A 19,101-nucleotide genomic window follows, 5' to 3' on the forward strand; every position below is an offset into this window, starting at 1 on the left:
AGAGGTCTATAAAATCATGAATGGTGTGGAGAAAGTGAATAAGGAAATGGTATTTATCCCTTCATATAAACACAAGAACTAAAGGTCACCCAATGAAATTAATAGGCAGTAGGCTTAAAAACAAACAAAAGGAAGCACTTCTTCAGACAATGGACAGTCAACCTGTGGAACTCATTGCCAGGGGATGTTGTGAAGGCCAAAAGTATAACTAGGTTCAAAAAAAGAATTAGATAAGTTCATGGAGGATGGGTCCATCAATTGCTGTTAGCCAGGATGGTCAAGGACACAATCCCATGCTCTGGATGTCCCTAAACTTCTGACTGCTGGAAGCTGGGACTATTCTGTTCACTCCCTCTGAAGCATCCGTCACCAGCCACTGTTGGAAGACAGGGCATGGGCTAGATGGACCATTGGTCTGACCCAGTAAGGCCATTCTTATGTTCATTTGCCCACTACGAACCAAACTGAGATAATCAACTCATTTCACACAATCATCCAGTCCGTCAGTGGTAGTAACTTTTGGACCCTGCCAAATCTGAGCTGTGGGCAAAGCGATGACCTAGAAGCAAACGGCTCTGCATCTCACTGCCTGGTTTCTCAAACTGGTAGTCTCCCAAAACAAGATTAAACACCCATTAAACTCAGAATGCAACCCATGAGCTGACAAAGAGATGAGAACATAATTTCCTTGATAGTCCTCTACTCAACAGCTCTACTAACTCCACAGAAGATCATTAGCCCACTCATATTGCATACTAACCACATAGGACAGAAAAATATGAGGCTGCTCCTGGTATCTCTGGGTTATCCAGTAGTGGACTTTAGTTATAAGGGACAAGCAAACATGTCCCCTTGACTATGCAGGAGAAAGATCTTGTAGCTTTAGCAACAACTTACATACTAATGTGAAACATGCAGACCGAAATCACAAAGAAGCAAACCAACTAGGACTTTAGAATCAATATGCTTAAGATGTGATCTCCTTTCCGGGGAACCTACCTGACACTGCTCCTTCAGGTCCATGGCTGCACGGTTCTGTACGCATACCCAACACAATGTAACTACCCCTCTGGGGGAGAACCTCTCCTAGGTGTGTATGAAACCTTGGCTACTGTTATTGTAACACCATCTGCAGAAACAAAAAGGGCAAGAGTCAGATTTTATGCCACACTCTCTTTAAGACAAGTGTACAATGAAGCTGATAGACTTTAAATGAAAGGAAAGGAGTGTATGTGAGAGAAACTTGGAGTAGAAGGTGGTTCTAAATTGTGCCCCACTAGTTTGCAGTCCCCCACCCCAAGTGGGCTTTATCAGTTTAACTTTAGAAAAAACTGTTGGCACTAGATGAATTAAATTTCCTGCAGAGCAAAATAAATTTAATGCAGCAGCCTTGACATATATCCTGGCACACATCCAGGAGAACTGCCAAACTCTGCCCCTAGCAAGAAACTAGATTCCACCAGGTGTTCCGAAGACAGCAGGCTCAAATGCCAGCCAGCAGACGTGTGATCGGACCAGGCTGTCACCAGCAGCCATTTGTCTTGCTATTTTTATCTAACCAGAGCTCTGTCCAGCTAATCTCTAATGGAGCCTGCAGTAATGACTCTTCCATTTGCTGAAACGCCACATCAGATCCTCTTTGACAAGGCTATGCTACAGGGCTAAACTCAAATCTGACCCATCATTAAACAGGCCAGAAGGCCTAAAGAATGGCTCCAGACCACCAGGGAATAGATTAGCAAATTTTATTTTAACAAAACTGAGATTAACAGAGCTATAGCAGGAGACAGCTCTGGAATGCACTTTCCCCCTTGCTTTGACATAGCCTGAAGAGGTTGACCTTCAGGGCACACAGCAAGACTCATCTATTATTTTGGACTTTGCAGAGAGGGGACTAATTGAAGAAATTCGGTAGTTCATTGCAGGGCATTATATTTAGGAGGGGATCATCTTAAATATTAAATGAGTTGAGATAGTAAAAGGGGCTATATGATGAAGTGGCCTTGGGCAGCAGAGTCGCTTGGAGGTAAGGGTTAACGACTCTGGTATTTTTAACAGTTATGTAGAATCAGAGCTTGGACAGATGCTTCTAATAAAAAGGGGAGAGACAGTTCATCAAACTGATCCATTCCAGGTCTGTATTTACTAAACTGAAACAAAATCCTGTGTTGTGGGTCTAAGCTGAATATGGTCACCAGACTTTCCATCCTACCCTAGTCTGTAGGTTAGCCCATTTTTCACAGCAGATGGATTCTGCTGATCCCAGCTGGTTGTCTCCCAGCTCCCTGAGATCTTTGTGCATGGCGCTGTTCTCTATGACAGCAGTGTAACGAGATTCATTTGAGCACAAAAGGAACCCTCGGCTCCCTTAGAAAGCAATGTTTCCCCTGTGACTATGACCATGCACATATATATTGTGATGGGGCAAGGCCAGATGGCTACAGTAAAGTAGTGAGAAACAGGTATGTTAGCCCCAGGCTAAACAAATCCCTAGTACCCTAGTAACCAAATGGCAGTTGCTCCAGGTTAATCAAGGCACCTGGGGCAATTCAGATTCTTTCTAGAAGGCAGTGGAGGATAGCTACTTTCATAGAACACCTACAGCCATCAGGCAGGCTAACAGGGCACCTGGGTTAAAAAGGAGCTCACATCCAGTCAGCAGTAGGACGCCGAGGAAGGAGTGTGAGGCGCGCCGGTGGGCAGAGGGCAAGGAGCTGAAGAGTGAGAGAAGTATACTGCTGAGGATTTGTGAGGACAAGCATTTCAGACCAGGAGACGCGTCTGTGGTGAGGATAAAGAAGGGTTTGGAGGAGTCCATGGGGAGTAGCCCAGGGAGTTGTAGCTGTCATGCAGCTGTTACAGGAGGCACTATAGACAGCTGCGATCCACAGGGCCCTGGGCTGGAACCCGGAGTAGAGGGCTGGCCCGGGTTCCCTGCAAACCTCCCCACTCCTGATCAGACACAGGAGGAGCTGACCCAGACTGTGGGTTCCACAAGAGGGGAAGATCACTGAAGTGAACAAATCTGCCAATAAGCGCAGGACCCACCAAGGTAGAGGAGGAACTTTGTCACAATATGTTTTTAGGTGAGAGGCTGACACCAACAATTTGATCAACTTAATGTACCCTCTCTACATATACAATACTCCTGGGGGAATTCTGCATTACTGTGCATGTACAGAATTCATGGGCCCTGTAGATTTCATTGCTTCTCTGCAGAAAAATGACTTCTGACAGGGAAGCAAAAGGAAGCCACAAGAGCGGTCATGCGTCCCCTCCCCGGCAGTGCAGGCAGGTCAGTTTGGGCAGCCAACAGAGACGTAAAACACCACTGGTGGAAAGGGGGAGTGAGCAGTCTTGCATGTGAGAGACAGACACACTGTCCCTCTTGCTCGCTATTGCGGCACGCTCAGCATGGAGGGGCATGGCTTTGGGGTGTTTCTGAAGAGGTAGGCGTGGGGCAGGCTCTGTCCCCTCAGGCAGAGCAGAATGTAGCAGCCTGCCTGCTTAGTGAATTGTTCCCATTGTTCTTAGTGAATTCTCCCAGGAGTATAAAACAAGTGTAAAAATTTTAGGTCTCCTTTACATTGCCAGAGTGGTGTAAAGGAGCCTTATTGTAAAGGACAGTCTGGCCTTATAAGTGCCTATGGTGCTCTAGTGATTTAGAATTGGTCTAAATTTTTGGACTGAAAAAATTTCTTATCAAAGTGCTCCATGAACTGTTTGCTATTAATCTTTTTTAAAATGGTCAGCAGCCAGTATAAATTGTGTCTGAGTCTCCAGCCCTCACTTGCTCTTCGGTTGCCTATGACGTAACACTGAGCATACGGCTGCATATATTTGTTGACTAATAACTAGAGGTAAAGGGTCAATACTAGCTACATTACTATTAGATAGAGGGGATCTGATGATTTTCTCCAATGCTCCCCATGCCCATTCATTGTATTGTAGTTTAAATAAATTACCAAAATAATTGAAACCAGCATTATTGCATTATTTTGATAAAAAATAGGCGGAATTTTGCAGAAGTTTAAAATATTGTGCACAGAATTTTTAATTTTTTGGTGCAGAACTCCCCCAGGAGTAATATGCACCTCATACATCATTTGAAAATATGTCTACTTTAAGACAAGGTATGATGTGAAGCTGTCAAGTGGTGCAATTACCACAGAAACAATGATAAAACAATGATACCACATTAAAATGACCACTTTGAAATATTTCCATTTGTTTCTGTTTAATGACTATATTATTTCAAAACATAAAATTGGATTTCTTTGTGACCTCAAAGCATCACAATAACAATCTAAAGGTAAAACAAATCTAATAATAAATTTGTACAGATATCACTGAAATGTAATAGAGCTGGTGACATTTCTAGTCAACATCACCATCATCTTGTTCATCATGCTGAGAGTGTGTAGATTATCATAATCTTCATTGCCTTAGCACAAACACAGTTCTATGCAGGGAAGTCTGTTGACTACAAACACAGTTGATTGTGCAGTGACCCCTACAGGTACAGGCACAAATAAGATCTTCTAGAAGGTCAGATGCCCTGCGGACCTTGGAGAATATGGGAAGTAGTTCACAGTGGTGCTGAAGCAATTTTTACAATGGGGCTGCTGAGAGCCATTGAACCAAACTGTAAACCCTATATATAATGGAACCCACGTCAAGCCAGGGGATGCGGCAGACCCTGCCAGCCTACTCCCAGCACTCTTAATTCCAGCACCTGTGGTAATTCATCCACATTTTTCCATCCATGTTGCAATGATGTTCCAATATCTAGTTTGCCAGGGTGCTCTTTTGACGTATTCTTCAAAACTGTCCTCATATGATCGGGGTTTGGCCAGCAACTTGTCCTTTTTGTTGGCTAGATTGAGGCACAAAGCAATTCAGCTCTCTGTGGGTCTCCTTTTCTCTCTCACTCTGGTCATACAGCAGTACTACAGACTTCCTTCTTGCAAAAATTGCAGCTTGTGTCACTCTCCTCCCATCAGGCAAGATTTCTGAAGTGGTAAGCTCCCTTTGTTTTGATGACATTAAACACAGACTTCCCCCCCCCCCCCCAACATCAAATAGGGACGACACAGAATTACACCCTGTTAATTAGTGTGCAGCAGGAAGTATGTTGCACAAGTCAAGTCTTAGGTGTGTAACAAATTGTGTGCACAGGTATGAAATGATACTTGCCTGTTGTGCAGGTAGTGGTGCCTATTTCAATCAACATGTTATTTTTGGAAAGCAGTGAACAGCAAGCACCAAAACTTCAAGTGACATAATTACTATGGTTCCTTTGACACCAAGAGACCCAAAAGCCATATTGGCACATACAATCTGCAGAAGCATCCTTGTGTCCATTTCTTCAGTACTGTACAAGTCTTGGGCTTCTTCAACACTTCTACTGGTGGTGGACTCTGTTACTTTACTCTCAGGTACATTTTGAACCATATATTCACAGAGAAATTTTACAAGTGACTGCTAGCTGGATGCCACCGTTAGAAATTTTTTCCATGGAGGCACAGGCCACCCAATCAATCAACTGGTATTTCTTGCATCCAATCTTAGATCCTATCCAGCACTGTCCTTCTGCAATTTTCACAGAGTTACTGCTGTCATATCAAAGACTTTGATTACAAATTAATTTGGACTCAGCAGCCAATTCATCAAATGTGTGGAATTTGTTTCCAGCCATCATTTGTACGACAGCCATGGCATTTCACAGCATGGTACGCTGTGATTTCCTTCTTGCATGCTCTTAGCTCATGGATTCTTTCACAGACTCAGACTCGTAGGTCAGAAGGGACCAACATGATCATCTAGTCTGACCTCCTGCACAAAGCAGGCCACAGAACCCTACCCATCCACTTTTATAACAACCCCTAACCCATGACTGAGTTATTGAAGTCCTCAAAATTGTGGTTTGAAGACCTCAAGCTGCAGAGAATCCACCAGCAAGTGACCCATGCCCCACGCTGCAGAGGAAGGCGAAAAACCTCCAGGGCCCCTGCCAATCCGCCCTGGAGGAAAATTCCTTCCCGACCCCAAATATGGCGATCAGCTAAACCCTGAGCATGTGGGCAAGACTCACCAGCCAGCACCCAGGAAAGAATTCTCTGCAGTAACTCAGATCCCATCCCATCCAACATCCCCTCACAGACCATTGCGCAGACTTATCTGCTGATAATCCAAGATCAATTGCCCAAATTAAATCTTGAGCTTCCAGTTGATGCCCTAATACAGCTTTGTCTATTCTTCTCATTGTTCCATCACCATGAAAGAGGGACATAGGCACAGATCCTACAGGGTGACTAAGAACAGTTGCCATTGAAACATCATCTCTCCATCTTGCTAAGCACAGGGCTCTACAGAAAACAATTTCTGGACTGACAGCTGCTGTGATTGTCCCTCCTCTGATAAATAAATTTGGTCTTCTTGGCCATGTCAGCAAATGATCATGTCAAATTTCTTGACTGGGCTGAAGAAGCTATGCGTCCCATCAGAATTAAGAGAATCCCTCACATCTCTCCAATTGTTCTTTACCAACATCTGCTATTTTCAGTAGACGCTTGTACATCTGATGTTACATGCAGTCCAGAGAATGTTGTTAAGCACCTCTGGATGGTAATTCAGGGTCAAACGGGTGTGTCATATTGTTGATGATATGGCTGGTAAAAGCTGTAACATGCTCTTCAACCCTTTTCAGTGCAGAGATAAGGACTTATCTGTGGACTTTATTGTCACTACTTCTTGTTAGACAACTTCTTTCCCTCAGTTTTTGTATATTCATAATACGAAGCTGTGTCATCTCAAACACATAAGACAGACCTTTACATAAAAGTGTCACTAAATTAAAAATCTAGTTCCTAGAATATTTCAAAAGCTAGTACTGCATGTGTAGGCAATTACAAATTAAAACATTCTGCCAGGAAGACTAGAGCTACACTGTATGTACAAATGCTTACAAATGGAGCAGCATTACATTAGGAATTCATGTACATTTATATCTACCCACTGCAGTATAAACTGTGGGCAAGCAAACTACTGCTATTAGTGCATAACGTTCAGTGAGAGACTACTCTGGTCAGCAAATTTCAGCTGAAAATATAGAAAACTATTATAATCACTTGTGAGAGACTTTGCCAATTAAGAATATGCAATGTGAAAACCATTTCATGTTAATATATTGCAAAATGTTGATATACAGCCTTTTTGCTTCGTCATTTCTAAAAAAAAAAAACTTGCCCATGCAAAACCATTACAAACCTTTTAGTACATTGTAATTTGGTAGCTTTGACCAATAAACACCACAATAAGGTGTTGAAATTAACTTACACAGTAAAAACTGTAGTCACAGTCGTGTGGCAGTATGTTTCTGGAACGGTGCAAAAAATTACACTTTCATTTTGGAAACCATTGTTGCACCTCGCCTACGGGCTTACAGCACCACCTGACAGCTCCACATGATACCTCATCTAAATGTACATAAAATAAGCTTTCAAATGATACATGATGTGGGTTGTGTAGGGTGGGTACCTTAAACTCCAAAAATACAGCCCTTTGTGGAGAACTTCCATACGTCCAAGTGTCACATATAAGCATTTCCGCTCATGCAGATATCTACATTTGAGGTTACACACACTCAGTTCATTTGCTAGGAATGAACTGTTCAGAGTACATAGGACAAAAACCATCTAATTACTTTTGCTGTCTCTACCTTCTGACTGGCACATCACCAGAATTAGCTAGCAGTCCTGATTCTGCCCGTTTTCTGTTTTGTGACCCTCACAGGCAAAGAGACAGTATGGGAATGATGCTATCTTCTCCAATTGCTCAATCAACCATGTCAGGCCAATTAGCAAGTGCAATGAAAAGATCAGGGGCTGGGAATGGGAAGGAGGCACATATATCTTAGTATGCCCCTATAAAGCAAAATAGCGCCTTGCTATCTTGCCCTTAACTGAGGGATCACTTCAGCATAAGACAAAAGGAGAAAGGATGGACTTTTAAAATGAAGGAAAATGGCAATTCAGAGAAGGGTTTGCGAAAACTCCATGATTCTTCTTCCTATTAGCACAAATAGGAGACTCATGGCCTTGACTAGCAAGGACACACTCAGATACCTGGAGGCCAAAGCCACAAAAGCAGAAAGTGAAGAAAACATCCTGAATGTTCTCTGTGCTGACCCAGTGTAGCCCAGATCATTAGCAGCAGTGGCTCTGCTCTGCTCCCCCTTCCAGTACCATTTGAACAGAAGGAGGTCATAAACGGAGACAGCTGTGAAGGCGATGGCCTTGCTCAGCACTGCGGAGACACTGTGTTTCAGGCAGCAAACTGAAATGTGATCTTGAAGGCAAAACATGCCACTCGTCAAAGTTCAAAACACATTGTTCAGCATGTGTAGGAGTATCATTCTAAGATCAGTGCAAACATCTATAGTGCTAGGGTGCAGGGAGGGGGACTCTCAACAGTGAAGAAGCTAGACACACACTAGATTGGTTGGAAAGAGTAGATACTCTTTACCTACATAAATCTAAATGGCTACCAAAACAATGAACAACAATTCTGAAGATCTCCATAGCTATCTAATCATCCCATAAAAGGAAATCTAGACACATAGGGTTTCCCCAAAGTCTGAACAGAACTGAAGTGATAATTTTTCTCTCCCCCAACTTAAGATGACAAAAATGGTTAGGTCCTAAACACTTCAAAAGTGGAGCAATGAACCTGCATCCTTTTTGTGCCACTCCAGAAACACACAGCAAGCAGATCTTTTCTCAGCAGAACCATACTTTAAAGAGTTTGGTCACTAGCTAACAGTAGATAAGCTATGATGTTTATATGACGAAGACAACTGAAACAACAGACAAAGTCTGCCTTCTCTGGCTAGATCAGTACTTGAGACATCTAAAATATAATTTGCCTGCATGTTTTTCAAATACATATTCTATTATCAAACAATCCCCAATTTGTTTGTGACATTTATGTGGTATCCACTAAAAACAATTTGCATAGTACCGGGGGTGAGCTGTCATGATACAAATAGTAAATATGGCTTCACAGAATTAGAGGTGTCCACACTTCATAGCTTCTGTAGGCCAAGCTGATGCACATACGAGGAGTTCCTTGCATTCCTCCATTTATCCCACAGGCCCCCTGTGTGCCATTCTCCCATCCCCTTCTATTTCAGGGACTCCTTGCAGCTCCTGCCCCAGCCCTTCCAGCACATGCCAGTAGTTCTGTGGCCCAGACCCTCAAAAGTATTTAGGTGTATAACTTCCATTGATTTCAGTGGAAGTTCGGAGCCTAAATACTTTTGAGGATCTGGACCTGAGTCCCCCCCTACCATCCCCTCTCTGGCACATGCCAGGGCCTCTGTGTCTCCCTCTCCCCCCCCCCAGTGACAGGTCTGGAAGAGGTTAACTTGTGGTAAAAGATTCTGTTAACTCCTTCCCAGGAGTCTGCACTTGTACAGACTATTAGGCATGGGTGTAGGATTTAGAAAGGGAGGAAGAAGGGGAGAAAAGTAGATAGGCTTCTTCAGCGGTTAAGCTGGAAGCCTTAGTTGAGACAAAGGCCGGTGAGCTGTAGTCTGCTTGAAACCCAGAGTAAGGGAAGGAGCACACCAGCTCCTAGATTGTGGGATTGACTAAGGCACAGAAACCTGTGCCTACACAGGACAGCAGAAGCATGCCTGCAATTAGGTGGCTGCCAGCTGTGTCCTGCTGGGCTGATGCTTGGTTTTTTTATACACTTCTGTTGGACTCTGGTAATGGATTCTGTGACCCTGAAAAGAGCTGGACTCTGTAAAGTGGTCTGGCTGGAGGGAAGGTCATGCCTACAGCCAAAATAGGCTAAAGGACATTGGGGGAAACTGAGGCAGTGTTGCTGCATCAATACACGTGGCCAAAAGGGACTACACTTGAGTGATAACTTTGCTACATTATCCCTCCCCTCCATACCAGAGTCCCACATTCTAGGGTCTCTGTATGCACCCTCATTCCCTCTTCCCATACCAGGGTCCCCTACTTCCTCCCATGCCAGAGCCTCTGTACTCCCATTCCCACTTTCCCTCCAGGGCCTCTGTATGCCCCCTCTCTCCTCTTCCTGATACCAGGGATCCCCAGGTCAGGGGCTCTGTGTGTTCCCCACTCCCCCATGACAGGGGCTCTGTGTGCCCCCACCCCCCACTTTCCCCTTACCCCCTCAATATTACTATTTATCTTTTCTGTTTAGGAGATAAGTCATGCAGGGTGCCAACATTTTAAACTCCACTGGGAGGACAAGCAGAGATGAGATATGGGTATTATATTGGATGTTGTTAATGGGTACCATCAACTTGATTTTTGAACAGTAGACAATTACAGAGGTGTTTCAAGCTATGATTCTGCTAAGCAGATGACGGAAACTCTGCGCCTCTCGCTATTTCAGCCCTTCTTGTTTTCAGATTTCCCCCAAAAAAACATCAATAGGGTTCTACCTATTGATGCCTAGAACAATCCCTGGAATTCTGGAACTGATAGGCTGTAGCATTCAAAAGTTATTGCATTACACCACACAGAGAAATCTCATCAGGCTGAGTAAAAAACCTTGCACGCTCAGTCAAATAATATAGTCAGGGTAACTGCTGTCTTTAACGTTCAGTTGTTCTCTCGATACATTACTTAGGTCAGCAGCAATGAGGTAATGTTCCACGTAGGGCCAATTCTGTGACAAGTCCGCAGAATTGAGCCATTAATTACCTAGAGGAACATAGGGAGATTCATACTTTTATTTCAGAATATTTTCTCTTGATTTCAGTTTATAATAATGCATCCATCCACCGCTTTGGCCTCATGGTCATTCAATATGAAACAACAATCAGACCCAGTGTCCAACAAACTGAACCCTTCCAAATGCAAAACAAAACAAAAAAAAAACTTTCCCACGACCCTCAACTGACCCCTTCCACCCAGAAAAAGCCTGGAGAAAAAGTGAGACTTGTAGCTTGACCTGAAGGTCAACAAGTTTCTATCAGCTAAGCAGCATTTGAAACACCTGCCTGAACATCAGATGCTGAGCCTCTGGAGGGATCCATCTGAATATTAAAATAACCATCTTTAGAATTAAACATGGTCTCCCCAAATGTGGGCATTTATAAAGTATATTTCTTAAATCTGAGTTTTCATATATTAGTAATAATATTCTGCATTTGTCAAACATCTCCCATCCAATAATTTCAAAGTACTGCAGAAACATTAACTGATTAAGCCTCACAACACCTTTTTGATGTATTTAGGTTATATAATCCAACAATTAGAAACATCACACTGGGATACATTATATAAGATGTACGATAGCAGCAGTTGAATAGAAAAATCAGACAATTACACTATCAATGCACCTGGAAAACAACTGTGCTCCAAAAGCATCCCATGTTACAAATATTCCAGGAGGAGAAAAAAATATTCCTGGCTACAGAGTTTTCCCTGGAGTGTTAAATTCCCAATGCTTTTACTTTATTTAAGCAGAATTCCCAACCTGTATTCCGTCTACAAAGAAGATAGAGAGAGTCTGAACTTCTCATTGCCAGAAATGAATCCCACAAGAGAATTCTAATACATCACCTAGAATAGAAACATGGGGGAAACACATAAGAGAAAAAACAGCTGCGCCTTAGAAAGAATGGCTTGGATTAACACTGGGTTTGTTTTGTTTTTTTTAATATTAGCAATGCCATAGGGGCTTCCTGTTCACCTGTATTTAGCATATAGCAGATAATTTGTAACACTATTTATTGACAGCTGGGTTTCATGGAGTGCTTAAAAGTGGTATTGTTAATTTTGTTAATGCCCAGCAAGTGTACAGTAACTAGAACAGATGAACTGGCAGTCTGAATCCCAGATTCTATTTCTGCCCCTAATTCACTGTTTGATCTGGGACAAACCGTAACATCTCTGCCTGAGTGTCCCTACTTTATAGATCAGGCTAACACTTACCTACTTCACAGGTGAGCTGTGTGGTATACTTCATTAATATCTCTAAGGCTGGGGAGATCCTCTGAAAGAAGTTACCATACAAACGTGAAGTAGTGTTGCTTAAAAACTGACAACAAAAGAGTACTCAAGAAATATTCCCTTGGTATTTCCACTGTTCCATGGCTGTAGATAAATCTCGGACTTGTCTACAAGGGATGTTACTGTGGGACAACCAGAGTATGAATCTACAATGTGCAAGGATGGCACACAGAAAGGACCTATGTGGATATACCTATAGGTCTGTAGTGTGCTTTGACATGTAACATGAAATTTTAGGGCACTGTAGTAATGTCCACACAGGATGTTACCAGGCTGTAAACCAGTGAGCTGTAGATTCAGACCTTGGCTTTCTGTGCAATAACATCTCACGTAGACAAGCCCTCAGCTTATTCCACAGAAGTTCACTTTTCTTGCTAACAGAAGCAGAGACTCATTCTGCCTTGAAATCAGTGAGGAAAGCACTGGATTTTGAAACCCAAGGTATGTCTACGCTACAGCTGCACAGCTACAGCACCGCAGCTGTGCTGTAGTAGTTCTATAGTGTAGATGCTTCTTACATTGACAGATGGGGTTTTTCCATCAGTATAGTTAATTGGAATAATTCTTCCATCAACCTTGCTGTGGCTACACCAGGGGCTAGGTCAACCTAACTACAGTGCTCATGGCATGAACATTTTCACAGCCCTGACCAATGTGACTATGTCAATCTAATTTGTAAGTGTAAATCTGACCCCAATTTGAAATTAACTTCAATATACATTTTGAAACATTTGCTACTCAAATTATTTGTTTCCATTTTACTTGCATTTCTTTCTTATTTTCAGAGGTTTCCTAACAAGAAATGCACATTTGACCCCTTATTTTCTTGTTCAGCACAATAGTCTCAGACCAGAACATTGCCCCCAAAGGATGGGGAGGGAGAGGGTGTCTAAGGCAGAAGACAAGCAGCAAGAATAGAGAAAGTGAATCTGGGAGAGAGGTCTGGTCCGGAAAAGCTCCCTCAGGTAAACAGTCCTTAATCATATAAGTGATGGGATTACTTCCAAGACATAGGTTTAGCAGGAGCCCTACACATTTGAAAAAAAAAATACATCTTTCATTTTAATTTTTTCCCAGTTAGTGAAGTAATAATTGCCAGATGGATCAGGCCAGTGGTCTATCTAGTCTGATTCAGTATCCTGCCTGGCAGGACCAGCTGCTTCAGAGGAAGGTATAATAGATCTGAACTAAGCAATCACTGACTAACATGCCCATACAGGGAGATTCTTCCTAACACCTGTAATTTACAGATTGGCTCATGCCTTGAAACAGGAGGATTTACATCCCTTCCAAAAAACGTTTTAAATGACAACTTTAACATAAAGATGGCCAATCTTTATTAAATACTAGTAAGCTCTTGATGGGTAAAAGTTGTCTTACAGTTTATATTATTTAAAATGTGTCAGCTGAAGCATGGAAGTCTTGTCACTGACTTGAATGGCCTCTGTATGAGGTCCTTGATAGGCCTCACCTAAATAAGCCAACAATAGGCACTAGGTTATAATAAATTAGTAGTAGTTTTATCAACAAAGTCAATCAGAGGCTTAAGCGATGGGTGCATGCTTGTATAAATACAAAAACTAAAGATATCAGGTCCAGATTAATAAAGTCAATCTAATTGCTAGGGATGCAGCAACCCTCTAGATAGGGAAGATAGTAGTGATGAATGTATATTATACTGAAAACAACTATTTCCCATCTTGATAAAATATAAGATTTAAAACAATGATAAAATGTTTCAGAAGAAAAAAATCTATTACTTTCATTCCTTCGGCAAAGAAAATTAAAAGGCTAGATTTTTGGAGGTTTCCTTTGTCTACTCTATTCTAGGTTCTTATACACCCCCCTGAGCCCACCATATAGGGAAGTAGCATGTCCTAGCATTCAGTCTGAGACAAAGTAAAAAAACAACCTAATATTTACAGCAATGTGGGGCCCAGTTCTGAAAAGTGATGAGAGCTCTCTCGTCCCATCAGCTTCAACAGTAGCAGTGAGTCTTCAGCAGCTTCCTAGGATGAGGCCCCAAAAGAGCAAACATAAGACTAAAACATTTCACACTGTATATATACACAAGGATGGACAGTACCAAAGAAGTGATATAACATCATAATGCTCAGATGCTATGGTAATGGAGACCTTATAAGTCCCTCAATAGATAAACAGTGGGGTAAGGGGAAGTGGAGATAAGATTGCAAGTGGGGGTTGCAAGCTGTATTCACAGGTTCTTTTGCCAAATTCATCTTGCTTGCCTAGACTGGCCCCACTGATAATAAGATCAGCTCACGCTCTTTAGTACCAGCCTAAAAACAAGGGTACTGCATGCATAACTACATTTTGTTACTGTGTGTAACCAGACAGACACAGACCAATTCTCCTTGCAATAGTTACCACCTGCTGGTATTCAACAACTGCAATGTCTGTGGGATTTTGTTCTCCAAGAATTCCCCAGAAGCAAACATCAAAGGAACACCATCACCAAACTCAAGTTTCTCATACGTTCAAAACAAAATACAGCCTTTCTGTGCGAAGGACTGAATGGTGCTAGTCAACCCAATCACTTGGACATTATTGTAACAAGTTTGCATGCGAGATCTACAGTCTAGATTCTCTCACTACAAATTGGCAAAGATGGGCAAAGTTACAGGGCTAACTCATTGTAGTGTGTGGAGAGGAGATAGTAATGCACGCCACACCTTCTCATGACTCATCTATCCCTAGCTCACCTTGAAAGACATTCTCCCCCATTCACACAGGAGTATTCTGGACAAAAAGCCAAGATTCCACATTTACTAGACAAGTAATCATTGCCATCCAGTGCTAACAAATCCCTAGGTATGTGCTTCTTACATGTCTGGATACTGTGTGAGAACATTATACAGCCCAGACCAAAACCACAACTACACAGGAAAGAAAAAACAAACAGCAATGCTGTCTAGAGATTACAGTGAGGAGAGTCTGGACTCCTTGGTTCTATTCCCAGCTCTGCCATTAACCTGCTGTGTGACCTATGCCAAGACAATTAACCTGTCCGTTTCCTCATTTGTAAAAATGGGAATAATACCTAGCCTAAAAGGGGTGCTGTGAGGCTTGTGTGTTTGTAAAGTGGTTTGATATGAAATGGACTAAAGACATGTGAAGCTGTCATGCACAGAACACAAAGCATTTTATAGAAAAATAAGTATGCGAACTATGAATACTTGGCTGCTATCACTAATCAGAACACAGTCAATGCAGTAATGCAACAAGTGAGTCAGATGAAGGCTACTGTACTTTGACAGGCACTATAGTTCAATGAAGTTCAGCAGCTATTAAGGAATAATGTACGTTATTTTAAATAAATGTAAAAACTTCCATCTTGAAGGAGCCCAAAGTGTTTTATAAACTATATAGACAATATCTGTCTGTGCAATTCAGCCACACGGGGGATGGAGGGTGTCAGCCATCCCACAGACGGCACCCTGTAGAACGGCATAGGGGCTAAGGGAAAGAATTTTGAACAAGCACTCCAGGGCAATTTCCTACTCTTACGAAGAGCAACATGCAAACGTAATGCCATGCAGAACAGGAATTTCCTTTGGAAAGATGAATCAAAGAGTTTCTATGATTCAAAACTGCAGCCACCCTTCCATGGACAAATCTTTGTCATTTGGAGAGATGCTCCCTCCCATTTGAGTGCAGATGATCATAAGCAGTTGTTTATAAACTCTCCCTGCTAGGAAGCATTTTATAGTGAGTTTTAATGAGATATTTAAAGCCTACAACATGTTTTTGAAATCTCCTCTGATGCTTGTATATATTATCGCTTCCCTCCAGCCCTTTCTGGTCTATTTAGATTATAAACTCTTCAGGGCAGGGGGCTCTCTCATTCTATATTTGTACAATGCCCAACATAGTGCTCTGATCGCTGTTGGGTCCACTGATGCTACCTATATAATAAATAACACAAAATTAAATTTCCTCAGCTGGAAAAAAGCCTCTGCAGGGAGTTTATTTCAATAACATTATGGACGCAACATGCAGCCTTGGAACTAGAAAGACCAAATCCCTTAAAATAATGGAAATTCAATGCAGTTAAACAGTGGAAATGAACTGCAAGATGATGCAAAACAAGAAATGGCTGCATGAGAGTAGGAGAGCTAAATTGGGGCAAATAGCAACTGAGACACTGTGCAGACCTTCTTCCACCATTAGGATTTACTGGAACACCAGGGCAAGCTGGATAGAGGAGTATATCTATACTTTGAGCCAATCCCTAATAGCTCTGTCCACACCTGAGAACTGCACCACTGCAACATGCAATAATGTAAATGAAGCAGTACAAACTGCCAAAGTGCACCATACATGCTAGCTATCCTCTTTCAGGTCCACTGTGTCCCTGCAGCACTTCCTGCACTCCTGCAGTTACACTGCATTGATACCCATCCCAGAGTTCCAAGCACAGCCTCCCATCCAGTTCTCTGTCAAAAGAGAAACATCACTTCTCTTCGAAGTCCTGGAGAACAGACCTTTGATTGGAGAGTTCAGTGAAGACACTACAGGCCTATGCTAGGATGACTAATTGCACCAGGGCAGCTGAAATGGCAGCGTTTTCAGTCTGTTACAACAGAGCAGAAGAACCCAGGTGAGCTACAACTGCAGAGGCTTTGCTCAAAACAAGTGCAGCTGAAACAGTGCTGGAAAAATTGTGCAGCACTGGAAGAAAGCTCTTGTGTGTGGATGCAAAATGTGGTACAAGTATGTGCAAAGGTAAAGTTCTCTGGTGTAATCAAGTGTCATGAAACACCACTGCAGTAGTGCCAAACCTAAGTATTGAAAAATAATTTGTAAGGCGCACACACACACAGAGAGACACTTTTAAAAACAACAATATATGTTGAGGGCTCTCTCTCATTTTCATTTTTCTGGTTTTTGAACCTTTATGGTATACTTGGGCAACATTTTTCAATCATACCAGCAAAAAATTTACTTTGAACTAAAGCAGAGGTTCTCAAACTGGGGATCAGGACCTCTCAGGGGGTTGCAAGGTTATTACATGGGGGTCCTGAGCTGTCAGCCTCCACCTTAAACCCTGCTTTGCCTCCAGCATTTATAATGGTGTTAAATATACAACAAAAGTGTTTTTAATTTATATGGGGGGGTCGCACTCAGAGGCTTGCTGTGTGAAAGAGGTCACCAGTGCAAAAGTTTGATAATGACTGCATTAAAGCAAGACTTGATGTAATCGCATGACTCCAGAAGCTGGGGATTTAAGAAAAATACCAAATAGTAGGGAACCTGCAATAACAGAGTGACATATGCTGGTGATGCTGCACGCTGCCAGTCCCGCAAACCACCCCTCTAAGACCTCAGTGAGGAGAAACGCTCACATTTCTATAGATAAAACCTCCAGGTCTCCGGGCTGGGGGATAAAGATGGGGGAGGGGAATACAGGCAAATTGTGGCTAATCCCCACAATGTGACACCCAGGCGGCTCCCAACCTGGCCACTCCTTCTCCAGTCCCCTAGGTCACAGGGAGCCCAGTAAGGTAGAGAGAAGTGAACACAATCAAACTGGAGCTAGTCCCCCCGCCCCTGGGGAGAGCAGCTCCCCCCACCTGGCAGCCCCAGCTCCCAGGGAGGCCAATGGGGAGCAAAAGGGAATCTCCTCTGCAGCTGCTCCCTGGCTAAGACACTGCTCAGCTGGTCATTCCGCTCCCTGCATGGTACTTACCAGCCTTCCCTGAACTCTTTCTTGTCCCTCCTCGCGCGCGCTGAGCAGCTCCTCAGGGCGCCCCGCCAGGGCCTCACACCATCTACTCCAACAGCGTTAGAGCCGCCATTTTTGTTACTGGCAAATACACCTTTTGTTTCCCCAAGGCACCAGGCGTGCGACTTCAGGCACGGCTAAAGACGCCGTCGTCTGGTTGGTCAGATCCCGCCCGGACTGCGGTATGGCGCACTGTGATAGGTGTGATGTGGAACGAGCAAGAGGATATGCATCCGCCCTTTCCTCAAGCTAGTCTGTGCTGAAGCTGTCTCGTGCTTGTAAAGCTTTGGACTGCTGCCCCGGGTTGCAACTGGAGCAGCTCGTTGAGCATCGCGTATGGGTTTGTGTGCGCTCTGGCGAACTGCAGGGCAGGGCCCCGAGCCCTCAAGACTGCCACCTGCTGAGCTCATTGCAAGGGGCAGCACTGCTGCTGCCGCCAATGTGCATGAGGTATTATAATGCCACAACACAGTGGCAAATCCACGACAATATTCCCTGGGGAGTGAACACCCCACAAACGGTTCCTCGTAGCGGGGAGCGTCTCCTGCCTCTTGCACAGCGCTGAGCATATTGTCAACCCGTAGCAAATTAAAGTAGCAAGCACCACTTTGTGGGTCTTTCGCACAGGGTCATCAAATAGTTGCATGTGGAGGGTGACACCTATAGATGTGCCTCTGCAACATCCTCATTGCTGAGTTTAGAGAGCAAAGGAGGTCCCTGCTAAGAAGACTGCAAAGGCAGATGAATCTAGAGACGAAAGAATAAAGTGAGAGAGTGGGGCACAAAGAAGAAACGAGAAAGCATTGCAGGTTTAAAAACCAGGGAAATCAAGCCTATCTAAATGGAAACCTAAAGAATTAGGATTTTTAAAAGGAAATGGACGAAGTGAGAGGCACAGAGAGAGACAGTATATTTTACTTAGCTACAGAAAGCTTTACACATCATTTTGAATTTGTGATGGGTTGGCTGTTTTTAAAACAAACACGCACACTTCCTCTCTCTCTCTCATTTTAAATGTCCTCAGCCTCCATCATCCCCTCATTTGATTCCACCTAATGTTTTTGAAAGGCTAATAGGTATGTTCTCAAGTCTGAAAATAAAATTGGGACAATCCTGCAAATACCAAAGCCAGGTTGATGTGGTGATTGATAGTATTTATTACAGTAGAATCCTGATTTACTGAATCTTAATAATTGAAGCCTTCTTTCTGAATTACACGTGTTGGCCATTAAGCAAGAAGTTTGAGACAGGAATATGGAAAATTATAAGTGGCCAAGCTTCAGTTCTGCAGAACAC

The 19,101-nt window shown here is 43.0% G+C and overlaps 1 protein-coding gene across 5 annotated transcripts in view; it reads right to left on the reverse strand.

Moving 5' to 3' along the window:
* The window catches only part of TMEM94 (transmembrane protein 94), a 111,465-nt gene extending 93,502 nt beyond the window's left edge, over window positions 1-17,963 (reverse strand). Inside the window, exons 1-2 of one of the 5 annotated variants that reach the window (XM_075071797.1) lie at window positions 17,770-17,930; window positions 1,000-1,129 (exon numbers count right to left, since the gene is read on the reverse strand). In XM_075071797.1, the coding sequence (XP_074927898.1) occupies window positions 1,000-1,023 (24 nt within the window). In that variant the 5' untranslated portion in view covers window positions 1,024-1,129; window positions 17,770-17,930. Of the gene's footprint in view, window positions 1-999; window positions 1,130-13,982; window positions 14,048-17,769 lie in introns of those variants that run through there. The other 4 variants (XM_032792930.2, XM_075071796.1, XM_075071798.1 and 1 more) reach the window with 4 other exon arrangements.
* Window positions 17,964-19,101: the final 1,138 nt, after the last annotated feature.

This window comes from Chelonoidis abingdonii, chromosome 13, assembly GCF_003597395.2.
Source record: "Chelonoidis abingdonii isolate Lonesome George chromosome 13, CheloAbing_2.0, whole genome shotgun sequence".
In the NCBI taxonomy this organism is placed as follows: Eukaryota; Metazoa; Chordata; order Testudines; family Testudinidae; genus Chelonoidis; species Chelonoidis abingdonii.